General features: G+C 39.7%; 1 protein-coding gene across 8 annotated transcripts in view; it reads left to right on the top strand.

Moving 5' to 3' along the window:
- CABIN1 (calcineurin binding protein 1) overlaps positions 1 to 14,928 on the top strand; it is a 109,447-nt gene that overhangs the window by 88,357 nt on the left and 6,162 nt on the right. For all 8 annotated transcript variants that reach the window (XM_062631357.1, XM_062631355.1, XM_062631356.1 and 5 more), the window contains one exon: positions 5,534 to 5,825. In XM_062631357.1, the coding sequence (XP_062487341.1) occupies positions 5,534 to 5,825 (292 nt within the window). The remainder of the gene's footprint in view (positions 1 to 5,533; positions 5,826 to 14,928) is intronic.

Genomic DNA, 14,928 nt, shown 5'->3' with positions numbered 1-14,928 from the left:
GAAGGAGGAGGTGGGGGTAGGGGGGGGGACAAAAGGATGAGCTCTTTCATGGTTTCCTATCATAGGGTGACCATTTTGTTCACTGTTGCATTTGCCAGTTGCCATGGCATCCCCCTCTCACTCTATCCTGGAGGTGTATTCTTGATATAATTAACAGCTCTCCTCCTTCTGTCTCCTGCAGAAAGCAATCATTAAGTGAACATGAAGGGAAGAAAAGTCACTTTTTATCTTTTACTTTGTCTGACAGTGGTTTTCATCCTGCTGCCTTATCTCTTTTGGTCCAATAATGATGTTTTTATGTATGGAGCATTGCTGGAACACAGCTGCTTGCGTAGAGCAGAACGTTACACCCCTGCATACATTTGTGTAAATGGAGGATTTTGTTAGGTTAAAGTGCAGTTCAATCAGATGTATCTAAACCTTAATTATTTTCTATATATAAAACTGTAATCTTAGGAAATAAAATTGGAACCTTGGTAAATACAAGGTTTTTTAGAATCGGGATCATGGATATTGCTGCTAGTTCTAATGTACCTTGAAGAAAACTTCCAAATGAGATTCCTTTTAAATATCGCTGCAGAGAGATTGGGGGAAAAAAAATAAGAATCGGCATAGTTTAATTGAAACACTATATTGAACAGAAGTTGTGGGGCCAGTATGGTGGCAAGTGGCCAGTGTGTTGTGCAGCCACGTTGTGTGACAGCTTCAAGGGTTTGTGGTGATGCACTGGTATTCTTTTAAAAGGCACATCTTTTTGTTAGGTGGATTCTGACTTCAGTCCCACAGAATGCCACACTGAGGCACAGGAATAAATGAAAAACCCAAGAATAAGTTACGTAACAGGTGCACTGCTAGCATCTTTCAGCAGGAAACTTGTGTTGGGAAGACCATCACTATCACTTTCTGTGGAACACCTGATTGTTACTTTTTCCCACACCCCCAGAGCAGTGGGCTGTTCTAGGAGCGGTATCAGAAGGTCCCTGTAGGATTTGTTTGTTGTGTTTTGAAAGCAACAATAAGTATGGTAATGTCATGGTTTAACCTCAGCCAGCAGCTAAGCCCCACACAGCCGCTCATTCACTTCCCCTGGTGGGATGGGGGAGAGAATCAGAAAGCTAAAAGTGAGAAAATTCGTGGGTTGAGATAAAGACAGTTTAATAGGTAAAGCGAAAGCCGCGTGTGCAAGCAAAGCAAACCAAGGAATTGGTTCACCACTTTCCATGGACAGGCAGGCGTTCAGACATCTCCAGGAAAGCAGGGCTCTGTCACGCGTAACAGTGACTTGGAAAGAAGAATGGCATCACACCCAATGTCCCCCCCTCCTTACTGCTTCATCCCCCAGCTTCCATTGGAAGGGTTTGTCCATAGCCTCCGAGAAGCTGAATGAACTCTTTGAGAAGTCTACAGAAATAGTCAGTGTTTTAACAAATAAGGAGTCTGATCTTGTCACCTGCATTAAGTCGGATATAGTCACAATTCAAACAAACATGCATGCGAGTTATTCATTTAAATTTTAGCTTTATACAGACTTCATAATGAAGAACATTTTTGCTAAGTTTTTTAAAGAAGAGCAAATAGGATAGCAGGTATTTATGGAACTAATGGACTGTTCTACTCATCTTCTGTGACATGTCATTTGGTTATGAATAAGCCTTGTATGTTAGTTCCATCCACTTTGGTAGTATGGTAGTCAAGAGAGACGTAGCACTGCATAATCTTCAGTAACTCGTAAAGCATGCAGAAGGAAGTCCAGTCCTGACTAGATGAACCTGTAATCACAATGAAAGATAAGAAGGCAAATAAGAGTTTTCATCTTATTTCAGTTATATGCACTTGTTCTCTAAGTAGCATCCTCATCAGTGTAAGAAAAGATTCCTTTCCTTTTTGTGACTAAAGCCACTTTGTAATAAAGCCACCATCTTTTAAACGTAGTGGTGGTAACAGACACTTGACACAGTGCAGTGAATTAAAGAGGGGGAAGGAGAATTGCTATACTTTTGACTTAGTGCCACAACAAAATAGAAACTTTAAAAAAAAAAACCCTCTCCTAATGAGAAACCACATAAAAAGCTGGTAAAGGATTATTGTCACTGCTGCTCAGTTCCCTACTGTATCTTTGAGGGAAATAATCTTTATTATGCCTTGCTGCTGGTACAGCAGTAGAAATAGATGAACATAAAGTGCTTCTGGCAAAGCCAAGACTTCCTGTAATGAGTTTTTCTGGGATTATTTCTCATATGCAGTGTTATAAAGCCTTGTCTTTTCCTGGAGGCAGGATGATGAAATGTGGCCCCATAAGTCTTGAGTTGTGTAGTTAGTGACTTTGCCCTGAACTGGAATTCTTGCCCCCTACACTAAAACCAAAATCTCTGAAAGAAAGCAACACATGCCTTACTGTGGTGCTCATCTTAATTTTCTCCTTACAGCTTTTGGGTGCTCTTCAGTTTCTGGGGCCAGTAAAACATACAAAGAAGGTTTAAATCCCCCTTTTTATGGCTGTATGAGGTACAGAATACATAGTAGCAAAGGGTGGGGATTTTTTTATGCTTTTGACTCTTACTTTAAAAACAGGTGTTTTTCCTCTTTTTTTCTTCCACCCCCTTGTTTGAGAAGAAAAAGTCATGGAGAGGGGTTTGGGTTGGGGTTTTTTCCTCCTTTCAAGGTCTCTGTTTCATTGGGCTGAAAGAACCTGTCTCTTTACAGAAGTCTTAGACAACCCTTCACCTGATCACAGGTAGAAGGTTTCCTTTAAAGCCATAAATAAGGAAATCTTTGGTTGCCATTCTTTGGCGCACTTTTTGACTATGCATTAGAATTTTTAGTCATGATTTTACTGAGACAGAACCATCATGTTAGTTTCAGCTTCATTCTTTTGAGCAAACAAAATGTTATTCTCTTCAGGTTGGTTCTCTGCAAAAAAAAACCCAAAATATTTTGCCCAAACCACAGCTTCACCTGGAGGAACCAGTTCAAAATAAAACCTAATTTTTCTTGTCCCTAGAACAGCACCTTCACTTTGAGAAACATTAAATAGAAGTTTGGTTTCATCTGTGTATACCAGTAAGGGGTAACTTTAGTCTCAACCTTTTCTCTCTATGTGCTTGATCACATGCAACTTTCAAGACGGCCTTCTTTATTTCAGTGCTTGTCCATTGCCTGGCTAAACACGTGTTGGCCACCCACTGGGGTTCTACCTGGCAGCCAGTTCCCAGTGGCATTCCTCAAACTTATACTGGGGCGTCATTCTCCCTGATGCTTCGGATGATGGGATGGAGTGAGCCCTTAGTGAGTTTACATGACACCAGCTTGGAGGGCATGGTCAGTGTGCTGGAACTTGGGTAAGACTGGAAGAGCTAGCTGAAGGTTCAACACTGAGAGATTCAAAATCCTGTGCCGGGGGCAGAGTGATCTCTGTGCAACATAGCTGGCTGCGGAACAGCTCTGCCAAAAAAGATATGGAGCTATGGACAAAGAAGTTGAACGCAGGTCAGCAATGTGCCTTTATGGCAGTGAAGTCAGAGAGAGCTGGGTTTCTTTGTCCTGGAGAACAGGAGACTAATGGAGGGTGTGCGTATGGAATTGTCATCTTCAGCAGGGAGGAAGGAACCAGATGAGAAGTGCCATTTAAAGTTGCAGCAAAAGAGATTTGGATGAAATGACAGGAAAAAAATGTTCCCTGTGAAGGTGGTAAAGCACTACAGCAGGGGCCCAGAGAGGTTGTGGAATCTCCATCTGTCGTGGTTTGCTACAGCTGAACCCAGGACACCATCCTTGGTGACATTTGGAACTGAGCTGGACACAAGCCCTCAGTAAGCTGATCTGACTGAAGTCTGCTCTGCTTTGAGCAGAAATTGGACTACAAACACGCAGAGGTCCCTTCCAGCAGAAGGAGTGTTGCTGTACTCCTCCTCTCACTAATCATTTTTCTTCTGAGTACCATTCAAGTATTTGCTGAGTTGTTTTCCAAGAGTCCTTTTTCTGTCTCTGGAAATAGCTGTGCATTTTTATAGAAATACAGTTTGAGACGCAGTTATATTTTTAACAAGTATGTACCTAACTAGTAGTACCTTCGTGTGTTTCTGATGAAAAAAAAACCCAAACCTGGATATAATACAAGCACGAAAATGTCAGGTTCTACATAATGTATTATGTAAGTTAATGAAGTGCTTGGGTGTGAAGGGTTTTCCCTCTAAATCACAGCTGAAGACATTTCCTCTAGTGATCTCACTGCTGGCTTAAAGCTTTCTTCTGTGCTTTCCCTTAAGTTTGTATGATCCCATTTGTGAGTCTTGAGACCTTTAGTTTTGGAACTGATGGTTTAAACATCAGAAACCTGCTTTCAGAGGCAGAATAGACTTTTTTTTTTTTCTCTAACGTGATAATAGTTGTGAATATAGCTGCTATGTTTTATGTTTTGTGTGCGCATAGCATCTGGCAGGTTTTAATCAACTGCTCTTTGCAGATTGATTAATCAAGTTCAGGAACTTCAAAAATACATTCCACCAATTATTTAAAAAAAGCTGTACTTGCGTGTTTTCCACCTTTGAATTTTAAACGTGTTTGCTCCAGCTGTGGTTTACTCTGTTCTCTCAGTGAAATTCTGCTGACTCCTCTGGCATTGTAAAAAATCTTTGGTCATCTAGGCCATTAGGGCCCAATTTAATGTTACATTTGACAGCAGAACTCTATTTCCTATTTCAGACGCTCATACTCTAGCACCATGGTTAAAACAAGGGGTTTTTTCACAGTAGAGGTATGAGACAGGAGTTAAATAGCTGAAGATTCCATTCAACTGTATCTTTTACAGTCCAGTAAGTCTTCGTTGAATGAAGGCCATAAAGAGCATTAAATAAATGTGTTCTCTGGCCTCACAGGCAAGAAGATGTGATTGCTGATAAAAAATACAGAGAAGATACTCGATTTATGGGTACTTTTGTTCCCTTCTTCGGTGAATTTATGTCACCCTTCTACCTTCTGTCTGTGTAATCAATGATACTGCATTAAATTCTTAGCTCTGGCTTCAGAGTGTCACTTTTGGTGCCACTGTTACTTCTGCAAAGGCAGCAGATCTTCCAGAACATTATTCCAAGTTGGACACCAGTGTTATTCAGTTCTGCAGTTATTGGGAATTTATGACTTGAGGTTAAGATGATCACTTATTTTGCAAGCAAATAGATTTTTCTGCTTTCTCTATTTCTTCTGACATCATTCACTAAGAATTATATCTTCTAATAATTTGCAAATGCTCTTAAAGCACTGCAGATCTGTTTGTTCAGGTCAGGCGTTTGTCAATATGAATATGAACAAATATTCAAGTGCTGCTTTGCTAAGTAGACCATAAAGAACAGAAAAATAATCCGTAAAGACAAAATATTTCTTTATAATAGTTACCTATTTTATAGTCACTTTAGAGACAGTGTTTTCTGTCTACAGAAAGTTGTACTGCTCACAGTCACTGAAGCAGGTAGCATATGCAGAATTACTGACATGTATTTTCTCACTGTCTCTGCCTGCCCTTTTTTGTTTTGTGTAGGCCACAGGAGAAGCACCCACGACTCCAAAGCATACAAAGGAGAACAGAGAGAGCTTCTTCCCAGTAACAGCAACCACACTGCATCCTACCCCAGTGAATCCAGACACTGCAACTCCTGAAAATCTCCTGAGACTGAATGATCTGCATTCCAAATCCAAACCAACCTCTTCCTCTTCTTCCTCCTCCTCCTCAGCATCTTCAGTACCTCCATCCCAGGAGTCACACAGGGACATTGAGCATCTGCGGAGTCAAAATGCAGAGTCTGCTCCCAGCACAAGTGATCTTGCACATGGTGAGTCTCAGGGACGCAGAATGTTTTGGTGCTCTCTAATGGGTTTGCCAAGGCCACATGGTGCGTCTGTGCCTCAGTTCTGATTCTGTCCTTTTTTCTGATCACTAGACCACACTCAAAAGGCTATAGAGATTTTTGTCTTGGTCCTGAATTGGGCACATTTACGTAATACATATTTTGATTACTAGGATTGATTAAAAGAGTGACCACTGTCACATACTTGTATATGTAATGGAAGTTGCATACTTGCATGCAAAATCATGGAATAGCAACCAAAAAATAATTGTATGTTTTTAATAGAGGATTTTAGTCTGTAATAGTATAAAAATACCCCATTTCTGTTTTATTCAGAGGTGAGGATCTGGTTCTTTAAAATCCTTAAATCTCTAAAAATGTTAGAAGTGATTGCAATTGAAATAAACTGGTGGACAGCCTGCATCTGACTCGCAAGTGCCCTATTAACATAATTAGATGCACAGCTATCACTGCCCTGTATGTGTGTGTGGAGATACAGAATGTTGTGAAAATTCCAGGATTCCACATGGTTCATAAAGTTAGTCTTTCATCACTGTTAATTTTCACATTTGAGAAGAGAAGCATCTGGTGGGACTGGAATGTTGGGAATATATTATTTATAGCCCTTGTATGGTGATATGCAAGGTTAGACTACAGAGAAGGATTGAAGAATCTGAACAAGTGTTAGTTGTTCTGTAGCACAATTGTGTGGCTTGTTTAGGCCTGTGTTGTGAACTTGGTCCTGTACAGTTTGTGTAGATTAGGAAAGAAGTAAATGAGAATGCTGTCTTTACTGCTGTCATGGCAGACTGGCTTGTTTGCTGTAGCCAAAGTCACTGTGCAGGGCAGTACTGATCCACTTTGGAGAATGAAGTAAGATTAGACCCAATTTCAGACTTGCCTTAGGTACCTAGAAGAGGTGGTTGTGCTTATTTGTAGGACACTGTGCATGATAAGGTGGCAGAGCACCTGCTATATAGCTTGTACTTTCTTGCAACCTTAGCAGAAACACTGTCTGAAATGGTGTCTGCTGCTGCCTGTGCTCACTCCCATCTGTTCACAAGCTTGGGGCCTAACAGTACTCACAAAATGTCATAGACAAATCCATAGAAGCCCAGATGAAGTTATGAATGAACCATATATATAACAGGTATGGTGAAAAGTAGCAGATCGGAGATAGTGCCCAGGTTTGTGAGACTTAACGGTGCATGAAGTTCATTAATAATGAATAGACTCTGATCTAGTCTGGATGTTCTGTGACTTTTTGAAATTTTTATCTGTTCTACTTGTGGCATTTCATTTCTTTCCATATGAAATCAGCCTCAGCATCTGAATGCACATCATCTGCTGAATTTGTCAGCAGTGAAGAGCAAATTAGGGAGAAATCACTTTTCCCAGTTTGCTAATTCCTGAGAACAGACTGGAATTTAACATCCAATATTAGCGGTTGCTTTATAATGATAGAATTTTTCTTTTTCACAAATCCAGGAGAGATTGTCTTGGGATAGGAAGAAAGGAAAAGGGAGTGATAAGAAAAGGAATGGCTTAGTCAATGTGTAAACCATGTTTGTTATTGTCCTTGTGAAGCTAAAGAATGGAGTTGCATAGTGTCATAAGATGTCTTGGCAAGCTTGTTCAACAGGGAGTAATTTGGGTTTGTGCCTAGACAACGGGAGAAAAGAAATGAATCCTCTGTGAAGCTGCTGTATGCTCACTAAAGAGACCAGTGGTAGGAATGACAATGCAGATACGAACTTGCGCGTTCTTTCGGTTTTCAAACAGAACTCAGGAGCATTTTTGCCATGCTGTCCTCTCTGCAAATACCCACACTGTGGTGATTGAAGGTTTATTTTAATCTTTTGATTGCCTAGTTTTTGTTAGGATTGTAAAGTTATATATCGTTCGTTGTTCTTTTGTGCTAGCTGTACATTGCCTTGGTAGAGAGAGATGGAAGAATTAGCTGCCAGAATTACACCCATGAAACTGTGTCTAAAGATAAAGGGGCTCTCTCTGCAGAGCTCTTATTCCAGTGCTGAACGCATGTGTTGGATGTGGCTTTCTGGCTCTCAGACCTACCTGACAGGTCATTTCTCTAGCTGAGAGAGAGACCAATTACTGCTGTGTCCTTTCTTTTTCTTTTTAATTCTCCTACCTCTGAATCTACCTCCTCTAAAAAGAATTACTTCTGGTTCTGCTGCATCCCTTTTTCTTCTGCCTTCCATTAGCTTTGTTTCTATAAAAACTCCTCCCATTTTTAGAGTAATCCGTTTTCATCTTTTTTTGTCTCGTCACTTCCTCCCGTATCTTTTTGTTCATGTGCAAGTATTTCACATCAAAGAGTATTAACTGTTACCATTTTCTGTGACTTCACCCAAAAAAAGGAATAGCTTTCCAGGCAATGTTGATTCTATGCCACTCATTTCTTATGTAAATATTTTAGTGATATTTTGTGTAGTACATGACTAACTGGTACAGAATACAGCGTGATGAAGTCCAGCATCAAAGTGATGATGGTAATTTCAGCGTGAGAGCTTCCTACACTGAGGTATAAATGTACATGGGACAGTTACCTTTGTGGCTCAGCCTAAAATTTTCTCTGGGGAAACTAAAATAGGACAATTAAGATAAACCTTCTCCAGCCTGTCACACTCCTCCAGCATTTACTGTTGTAAATTGCTGACAAATCTTGACATCGTATTCTTTGCTCTCATTACTCTAATAATGGTTCTTATAAGAAATGAACAGGAAAACAGTCACATCTGAGTTTCTATATCAAGAGAAGTTTTTATACTTGGAATTAAAGTTATGTGTTTTGATTAAAGCCAGCTATTTACCAAATTGGAATATAAAACCAGAGTGAAAAGTAACACTTCTCCCTCCCCTACATTCAATTTTTGTCCATTAAGGCTAACCATTTCAATATAAAGCTGAGGTCATGATATAGCTGTCCAGATTCAGAGCAAAGGAAGACAGTTCTCCTGTATTGTGCAGGATGGTTGCACTCCAGTAAGTCATGTGAATACCCTGCTTTGATTTCAGATGTTTGTTAGCTAAGTGCAACAGGGCAAGTAGTGGTGTAAATGTATTGCAACTTGTACAATTTCTAGACTTTCAGAAGCATAATAAATGAATGCAAGTGAGGACAGTTGTGTGGAAAAACAAGTACAACTGTTGTGGTGAGCAATGAAGTTAAATTGTTTATGTAGGCAGCAGCAGACTCCCTAAAAGGCAGATGTTCAAAATAAAGAGTATTTTGAAGCGGCGAGTCCTAAGAATTCAGTTACAGCGTTGTAATCTGGTAGGCTTTTAACTGGCATCGGAGTTGTAAGAGTACTTTTGGGTGTACAGAGCATCTTTTCACAGAAGTCTGCAGCTTAGTTTCTTTTAACAACTGGTACATCACCTTAAGTTGATACTGAGTTCTCAAAAGACTGAGGTAATTCATACAAGGGATGAGGAAGTACTACAAAGAATATCAGCTCTATAATTTTGCACTTGCAGTGTCTATCTTCATACTATAAGTACGTGGCACAGGGGTTCAATGTGATTCCTCACAGTTCTAGATATCCAGACATGAGTGGACATCCACAATCCCTGTTTCTGAGTGAAATAATGGAGATTGTAGGTTGTCATCATTAGTTGAGATTAGCCAAATACTGATCTCAGTGTCTTCTGTGTTTGATTGTCATAAATTTCTAAAGACAAACATGGATTTTAAAAGCCTGTAATTCAGAGAGACTGAAAACTTCCTGCTTACACAAAACGTCCAAAATATTTGGCCCTGTTGGTAATGCAATACTTTAACTCTGGATTTCAGTTCAAGCTTTTGGATACCTTTAAAATGGAAGTACTAACATTCAGCCCTCTTAATTGCAATCACTGTTTTACCATATTTTTTCTGCTGAATACAAAGCCATGCTTTAGAGAGTTGTTCTCAACTGATGACTCAAAACCCCCTGAAACACAGAAAATATTAGACTGGCCAGGCTTTGGTGGCCTCATATGAGTCCTTGTCATGTAGCAGTCACCTGGCATGTGAGTTGTCTCTTCAATGCACATGTTCTGCTCTCTTTTTCTTGTGTTACTTGTATGCAGCATTTATCATTTTCCCCTTCATTTCCCCTGTTGTCTTATGCTGGGTTTTGGCAGCTGTTTTCCTCAGTTCCCAAGGTTGAATTCCTGCAAGGCTTTAAAAACTCTTACTGAAATACTTGCAACCCCATGCCTTTGGGTAGGGTAGAAGCTCCTATCCACCTGTTAGTAACTGCAGAGTCACTAATAGAAATCAACCAGGCTGCCTTTAGCTAGCTCTGCGTTTGCTGTCTCTGTGTCTCTGATCTCATGCTGCTTCAGCCTCCTTGGCATTGGTATTCTCACTTTCCTTTGTCTGATGCTTGCTTTTCATGAAGCCTTTTATTTTTCACAATGGGTACCCTCTGAAAACACTTTCACTGCTGAAAGTCAGCGGAGGTTTCCTGTTTGTGAATGACTTCTTAATTCTTTTTTGCATAGTGCTCAGACAGCACCAGTCAGTCCTGTCTTTTTCTCTTCCCTTTGTGGGAAGTATGCTCATTTGCTTTGCTGTCACAACAAGGGTTTTAACTTAATGTCCATTTCTGAGCTTTACCTTTCAGATTCCTAAAGTATTGTTCAATCCAGTGCTGTGCAGAAGATCCTTTTAAGTTAAAACTGATACTGTATTTATGTACCCATGTTAGATCAGTAAGAACAAATAGGACAGGAGCAGCAGCTTCCCAGCTGTAGCCTGTGAGGTGTTGGTACACAGCCAGGGGTTTAGTGCAGCCTGGGCAAGTCCAAGAGGCTCTCTAGCCCCATGCACCCTTGGATCCCCCCAGAAGATCTCAGAAAGTCACTGGCCTATGTATATCTTATACTAAAGGAATAAGGTTTTGGAGACCTTTTGTAAAAGAACATGGTAATGATGCTATACTGTTACAGTATGTTTCAATTTCACTAGTTTTAGATCACTGCCAGCAGCATAAAATTTACATATATTCCTGCACAAATGAAGACTGAAGAGAGACGTAGTTGTAAGCTTACTGCACAGGTATTATGTTACTTACAAAGTTCTTAGCAATTGTGAGGTGTCATTGTATTCTTTTAAGAGATGTTTCTGACAGCTGCTTTTGCTAATTGCATTGTGCTTAGCTGGCTATCAGGTCAAAAGAGGATAACATACTGACAGAGAAGGAAAAGTCTTACAGCTTCCATGAGGTAATGAGTACATAGCATTCAGAAATAGTAGGCTGCAAATGAGTGACTGGTACTATCCACAGGTGCTACTAGGTGATGCTCTTCAAATGATGTGTGCCTGCTCAGTCAGATACTAAAACACAGCTATCAGGTACCTGTATTTTTATAGTGCCATTTGAACGTTCATGTAGTTGAATATCAAACTGTTGTCTTTCTGACCTAGGCCCATATTTTTTTATTTTTATGGAAGTTCTGTTTTGTTTTAAGAAGAGTAAGTATTGATTTCAGAGCGCTTTTTTGTTTGTTTACCAACATGCACAACTGCTTTCTGCACCTCTAGGAAGCTTGGTAGTGCAGGAAGTGTTTTTTGGACATAGGTACTCCACTCTCTGCTGTTAGGCTGGCCCCAGCGTGGCTGTTACAGGGATCTGGTGTGGCCCATACTAATTAGGAATTAGTATGGGCCAGGGACTATTTCCAGGAAACACTTTCAGAGCAGCCACCTGTTTTAGTCACATTCATGTTGTTCTGTGACAGCTGACCTCGGCATTAGGAAGCATTTTGGGGTATGTCTCACATAGTTGTACAGTAGGCTCTCTGTTCAGGACCCCAGTGATAAATATAGCAATGTGCCATGCTGTTACAGTACGAACTTCTGTTCACCAGGCTGCTTGAATTTCTTTCATTTCAGGGGCAGTAGAACTTGTGTTCTGCAGCTTTTCGCCTCCAAAATTACTTTGGCACTTAATTTTTAACACATGGCTCTGTGTGTCAGCTTTGAATGTAATTTCCTGAATTTGGCATTTCAAGTCAAATACTTATTTCTACAGCTATGACTTGGTAGTGGATTTTTAGAGAAAAAAAAAAAGTCATGACAGGCTATTTGGAATCAATTTAGATAAGTAAACATGTAAGGAAAGGTTAGCACCTACACCTACCACATCTGTGATGAACTAAGCTGTCTTAGTGCCTGCTGTGGTATAGTAGCTCATGGCACATACAGCTTGAGGGCCGATGCACCCTTATTTCTTGGGTCAGCATCCTTAAGCTGTGTTCAGCTGAACCAACCTGTGTTCCAGTGCAGTCTTTCTGTTGACACAGTAGCACAGTGTATGAGGAAACTCTGAGTTCCTTCAAATTCAAGCTTTCCATGGCCTTTGCAACTGCTGTGTGGGGAAAAAAGCTGTATTAATTCCCAGCACTCTGGAGGGTGAGGCAAATGGAGTACAGAAGATTAATTGTTTTCACATTAGCACTGTTCTTTGGAAATGTGGTAAGATTACTGTCAGGGAGCAAAGATCAGATCCCTTTCCATCACTGTGAAAAAAATAAGATCTACCTTGAACATAAATGAGTAACAGTTCTGTGAACAATTACATGTGCTTTGGATGGCCATAAAAACACAAAATAAAGCAGTTGTTACTGGGACCAGTTAAATAAGTATTTCCTAATGTCTGTAGGCACATAGAATTCAATCCTCACTCTTTTGGAGTTGCTGGAAAACAAGGTAGTACAGATTTGCTAAATCATAGTAATGTGTTTTCAGGCTTTTTGTCTTGACACGCAGAACTGCTGGGGAAGGTATTTTGTAGAGGGATGAAGGCAAGTGGTGCAAGTGCTTTATTTAAGCACTTAAAACTGCTGCTTGTTCATTTCTCCAAGCATTTGCTTTCAAAATTATGTTAGTATTCTGTTCTGGAGTTCAAAGCTCAGCTCCTTCCTTTTTCCTATAATGAAATGGTGTTTTGTGCATGCAGTGTACGGGGTTTTTTGTATCCTTTAACATATCAGTGCTGTAATATTTCAAACTGCTTTTGTCAGAAACTGGAAAACGTTTTTCTCCAGGTGCTAGTCACATTTTCGGGGCTTATCTTTCAGTTGTCATCTAATTGGTTTAGTGCATGACTGAAGAATTTCTTCGAAATTCCACCTAACATTACAGCATTACAAAATATTTTAATGTCTCTTATACCTGGCAACATGAGGAAATCAAATGCTTAAGCGTGCAGTGCAGTGCAGAGGGAGCAGAACAAATGTTTACTGGTTACAGAACTACTGCTTTTAAACTTTCTCCACATGTGCAAATTGCCACGTGAATATTTTTGACGGTGTTATTTTTCACTTTATACGCATCAGAATAGCAATGTACATTGTCTCGGTATAAAAATGGTTGCAGGGGTTGCATAATCTGTATGTTCAGAATGTGTGGATTGATGTATATAGTGTATTCTCTGTATAAAGAGAGACCGAGAGAGAGAATATTAACTGTGATGAAGTCATGAACCCAGGCGCCCGCTATAGGCATCTGCAAACACTGGTTACCCTGGCAACAAGTGGAAAGAGGTTGGAGAGGAAAGCTGGAGTAGGTTGTTGCATTGAATTGTTTTCAGCTTGTTTCTTCCTCACTAAAGCAGGGAGATGTTGAAAGGTATGATGTCCCTCTTTCTATGTGTGTACGATTTTATATGTATTTAGACAGTTGTTGGGAATGGGAAGGCTAAAAATACCCCATACTTGTCATTCAGCTCAATTGGAGACAGACTTTTCAATATAAATAATAATATGCATTGCAAATCTGTGGTTTTTTTTTTTTTCTCTGTGCTTGATTTCTGTGTGGTGTGTTGTAAGGTGAAAGTGCTAAATGGGTCTCCAGAGTACAGTAACTGTTCCATCTTCAGCCTGGAGACAAGTGACTGTTGCATATTATGTCTTCAGAAACTGATTTTATTTTAAACTGGGTTTGAAAAGCTTACGTTTGAAAACCTGCCAGGGCAGTACAAATACTGGGTATTGTCAAGATTTGTTAACTGATACTGAATGTGAGCTTCTGAACTTCTTCAGAATGTGCTGTGCTTATAATCTTGTGCTCTTGCACTTGTGCAGAATATTGTGGCTCATGAGTTAGTGGAGTCTTTACCTCCCTGGGGAAAGTTTTTATTAGAAAAACTAGGACATTATGTTCAGGGCTGTAACAGCATCTTCCACAAGACAAATACCAAGATAGTCTCTTAAGAAATCTGTTTTAGACAAATAATGGGAGATCCTACCATGTATTTCTTCTTGATTACCTTTCTCTCTTTGACCCTTTCCTTCTGAAAAAAGATACAATAAAATATCTGTGCACTGTATTAAAGTATAAATAGTATAAATGATGAAATACACACCAGAAGCAACCAATTCTTGTAATTTTCAAGAATAAAGAAAAATAGTTTGTTCATTAACTTTAACTTGGGAATAATGCCACTCATAAAAATTGCACAGAATAAAGTGTATGACCCAGTCAGGGAATAGAAGCCAGTCACTGTGCATTTAACACCTCTGAGAGCAAGGGATTGATTCACAGACAGTGATTCTTGATTTCTCATATACTGAAAGACACCGCCTAATAGAATATTAACAAGTGTTGTTTCCAGAAGTGCAGTGATAGAAATACACACTTGGTGTGCCAGACTCCTGCTCTTTCATTTTGAGCCACTTCTACATGAAAAAGGGCTGACACATAATTTTATTCAAATTAAATCTAGTTTTACTATACTATAAAACTGAATCTTTACAACTTAATAAAAACAAGTATGTGATGAAAGATCGTTATGAGTGTACTGATGGCTCCTAAAAGAACATAGACTGCTATTAGTCTTGTAGCATCGTCCTAGAAATAGGCTGCCCAAAACAGCTTTTGTCAGTGGGACGTAATTTAGTTAAAGCACAGCAAATCACCTTAAGCAATAATGTATCTTACAGTTAAACAGATTGTCAGAGCTCTTACTCTGAATGGTGAGCTAGTAAGTAATTCAGTGGTTGAGTGCATACAAAACTGTTCTCAGCAGTATAGCTGAGGCTGTGGGGTTTGCAGATTATTTGTATAGTATTGTAT

The sequence above is a fragment of the Pezoporus occidentalis genome, unplaced genomic scaffold (genome assembly GCF_034315485.1).
Source record: "Pezoporus occidentalis ecotype Australia unplaced genomic scaffold, CSIRO_AGI_Poc_V1 ctg37, whole genome shotgun sequence".
Taxonomy (NCBI): Eukaryota; Metazoa; Chordata; class Aves; order Psittaciformes; family Psittacidae; genus Pezoporus; species Pezoporus occidentalis.
Note: the sequence above shows the minus strand (reverse complement) of the source record. Positions and strands in the feature narration are given on the sequence as shown.